Raw genomic sequence first — 3,024 nt, forward strand, 5'->3', positions numbered from 1 at the left:
TTCAAAATGCAGTAGGCAGTTTTTTTTAAACCAATTGTTTTTGATATCCTGCAATAGTCATGTTGATTAATAATAGGTTTATACTCCTGCTCAGTAGTAACTATTTATAAGCCTCAGCTCCTGCAGTTACCCGACAAGCACCAGGGGGGGGGATTAAAAGGCTCCGCATTTTGTGCAATAAAACTCCCTGTATTTATAAGTTATGCAATCAAATTCAATTTTTGTGACTAAATAGAAACTTCAAACAGAATGACGATATAATCGATTCACTGTTTTTTTTTTTTAAATAACAAAAAAAATTGCAATGTGTGTTTGCAACCATACCTTTACAGAAAGGCAAACCCCTTTGCTTGTCACATTACAATTTGGTAGTAGTGTGGGAAATACATTGTCCCCGTTGACAATGAGAAAGAAACTGTAAATAGTCATTATTGCTTTGCAGAACAAATACCATAGTTGTCCCCTAGCCGAAATCTGTGGTTTGAATAACATTGCCCTGGGGCCTACTGCCAAAGTATCTGCTACTTGAATGTCTGTGTGAGTATGCTCCTTATGTTGGCCTAGACCAGGTTGCGGATAGGCTACAGGAATCTTTGTGTGACTTCCTGTATTGGAGTGTTGTGGAGTGAGCAAGAGTCCAATGATTTTGAATACTTTACAGTCGAGGTAGCTGGTAACGAAAACAAAACATGAAGTTCATAAGAGACAAAGAATAGTCTCTCCAGCGCAGACAAATTTAGGCTAATTGGGACGTGACGGGATCCCCACACGGGACAGTTTATACTACGATACGAGAGTCCGAAGCAGCTTTATAAGTCACCCTAAATATTGAAAAACGTCATAGATTTGATTTGAGAGAGAGAGAGAGAAAAAAGAACCACAACATATTCAAAATGCATCTTCTCAATGTACCTTCATAAATAGAACCCAGCCTGTATTCACAGTGATGACCAGGGTGTTGTTCGTTAAAATACTGAAAGGAGATAAAGTGAATTCCAAATGCGACTTTCCTGACGTTTTGATACAAAGCGAAAGCAGCGGTTTAATAGTACATTAACCATTGACACTGGTCGCACTGGCCTGAAAATACGTTGATGCCAGCCAAGCAGCCTGTTTGATGAAGGCAGAGCGCATTTAGCTATTTTTTTTATATATATATAAAGAAACAAAGTAAAGCTATTGTGTACAGTACTTAACAACATTAGGTACATTGCTGTTACAATGAATACACATCTGGAAAAGCAAATTGGATATATCATAATGCCGCACTTTGAAATAGATCAAATCCTTTAATTTAAAAATGAAATATTAAAGCCAAATAGATGATGGCATTCACTCCCCGTGCCCACCTCGTCTTCCCTTTCGTATAGGCTATTCCAGCATGCAGCCACAGCATCAAGTGCCATCTTTTAGTATATCAAATAATTTAAAAGGGTCCTACAAGTGAACAGCGTAGCTACAGGTCGACACATCAAAACAAAGCCCAATAAAGAAGCGTTTCAATGAAACAGCGGCAAGAAAGATTGAACGTCTATCGCCGCGTAAAACTAGGCTGCTATCTGGCCTCGGGACCCAAACACCGGCTTAGTTATTTTTATATGTCCCAATCTATTATACACATTCAAGAAAAAAAAGCTTTAGTACCAACCCACCAAAATGGCGTTTATTTTTTTCAAGATTCATGCTGAAGCAGATACAAGAACCATGTGGTGTTTGACTCACGAGTCAGAGAGACCCTGTTTGGTTTTGATGAAAGGTAATTAACTGTGTGTTTTTAGGCTATAATTTGGGACAACTATGTACAGATCGAAACGCAAGTTTACAAAAGCCTGGCTTTCCGTGTGTTTACCTGACAGCAGTGTAGCAGATCACCGTGCGCCAGAAGAGTACTTTGCCTTAGTGATGAGGTATAGGACTATGTCTTGATGTCCTCCAAAAGCGGCAATGTGTAAGGCACTCCACCCTTCCCTGTTCGCCAATCGAATATCGGCTCCGAATTTCACCAGCAGTTTTACAAGTTCGAGATTCCCGTCGATGACTGACTGATGCAACGCCGTCTGTCCTTCGGGCCCGAAGGAGTTGACATTGAATTCGCAGTTTGTCATGTTCTGGAGCAACGAGTGAAGTTCCTTTGTGTTGCCTTGCTTCACCGCCTCTTGGAATACTCTCTGAGGCGCTGAGCAAGTTGATACATCCCCCTGACTCATTGTGAAACCGGGATAGGTATATCTCCTGTGTCGTTCTATGTGATAATCACTGTATGGGTCTCTGGTGTGGGAATAGTGCCCAAATTCTGGATTACTACCAGTTATAAGGCTCTTTTTTTTAATCGTATGCTATAGATAAGATAATACGAACACAATATATCCCAAACAGGACATAGACAAAATAACACACTTGGTGTGCAAAAAGTTGTCAATGGTTGCGAAATCCAAAAATCACGTCGCAATGTGTAGCCTAGTCTCCTCTTGTCTTCGTTTGCGTCCGTTGTAATAGCAGCACCAGGTAGTATAGGCTATATTGCAGAGATGGGAGGCGAGCGACCAGTGGAAACCTTTCTTCTGTTGGGATACTGGAAGAACAGCCACGGTATCAGTATCTCCAAACGCGGTGGATTTACCCTGCAGGATCCTGGAGTCACGGCAGTTCGTATGGCAAGGATAGCTGTGTGAGACAGGTACGAGCCATATAAGTACACTGAACAAGGCTATACTCCCCAACGTTTCCATTCCAACATCGACACGTTCAAAAACACGTTTTATGCACACTTTACACATAAGGTTCAGATACCAAATCCAATAATTTATGTTGTAGATTAAATATAATATATTTTGGTACTTGCCTGTGAGAATTGGACGGATCCTGGCGGCGACGTAGTATGAAATTCCCCCGCGTGCCCCGTGTTGCGTGTACTTCGTGCGGTCCCAGTGAGTCTCTGCTCTACAGTGCGCACCGATGGGGATATTTTACGCGTCGTTTATTTGCATAACAATGGTACACAATAGAATCAACTCTTGTGAAATG

At 41.3% G+C, this 3,024-nt stretch overlaps 1 protein-coding gene across 1 annotated transcript; it reads right to left on the bottom strand.

Annotated features, from left to right (window-relative positions):
• Nucleotides 1–288: 288 nt before the first annotated feature.
• nrarpa (NOTCH regulated ankyrin repeat protein a) lies at nucleotides 289–2,663 on the bottom strand. Its single transcript, XM_055875131.1, has one exon. The coding sequence runs from the start codon at nucleotides 2,205–2,207 to the stop codon at nucleotides 1,869–1,871; it is 339 nt and encodes a 112-aa protein (XP_055731106.1). The 5' UTR covers nucleotides 2,208–2,663; the 3' UTR covers nucleotides 289–1,868.
• Nucleotides 2,664–3,024: the final 361 nt, after the last annotated feature.

Source organism: Salvelinus fontinalis, chromosome 21 (genome assembly GCF_029448725.1).
Source record: "Salvelinus fontinalis isolate EN_2023a chromosome 21, ASM2944872v1, whole genome shotgun sequence".
In the NCBI taxonomy this organism is placed as follows: domain Eukaryota; kingdom Metazoa; phylum Chordata; class Actinopteri; order Salmoniformes; family Salmonidae; genus Salvelinus; species Salvelinus fontinalis.

What these genes read in the sequence shown, in the direction of transcription:
- nrarpa (XM_055875131.1), bottom strand. Translation starts at nt 2,207, where the DNA reads ATGAGTCAGGGGGATGTATCAACTTGCTCAGCGCCTCAGAGAGTATTC.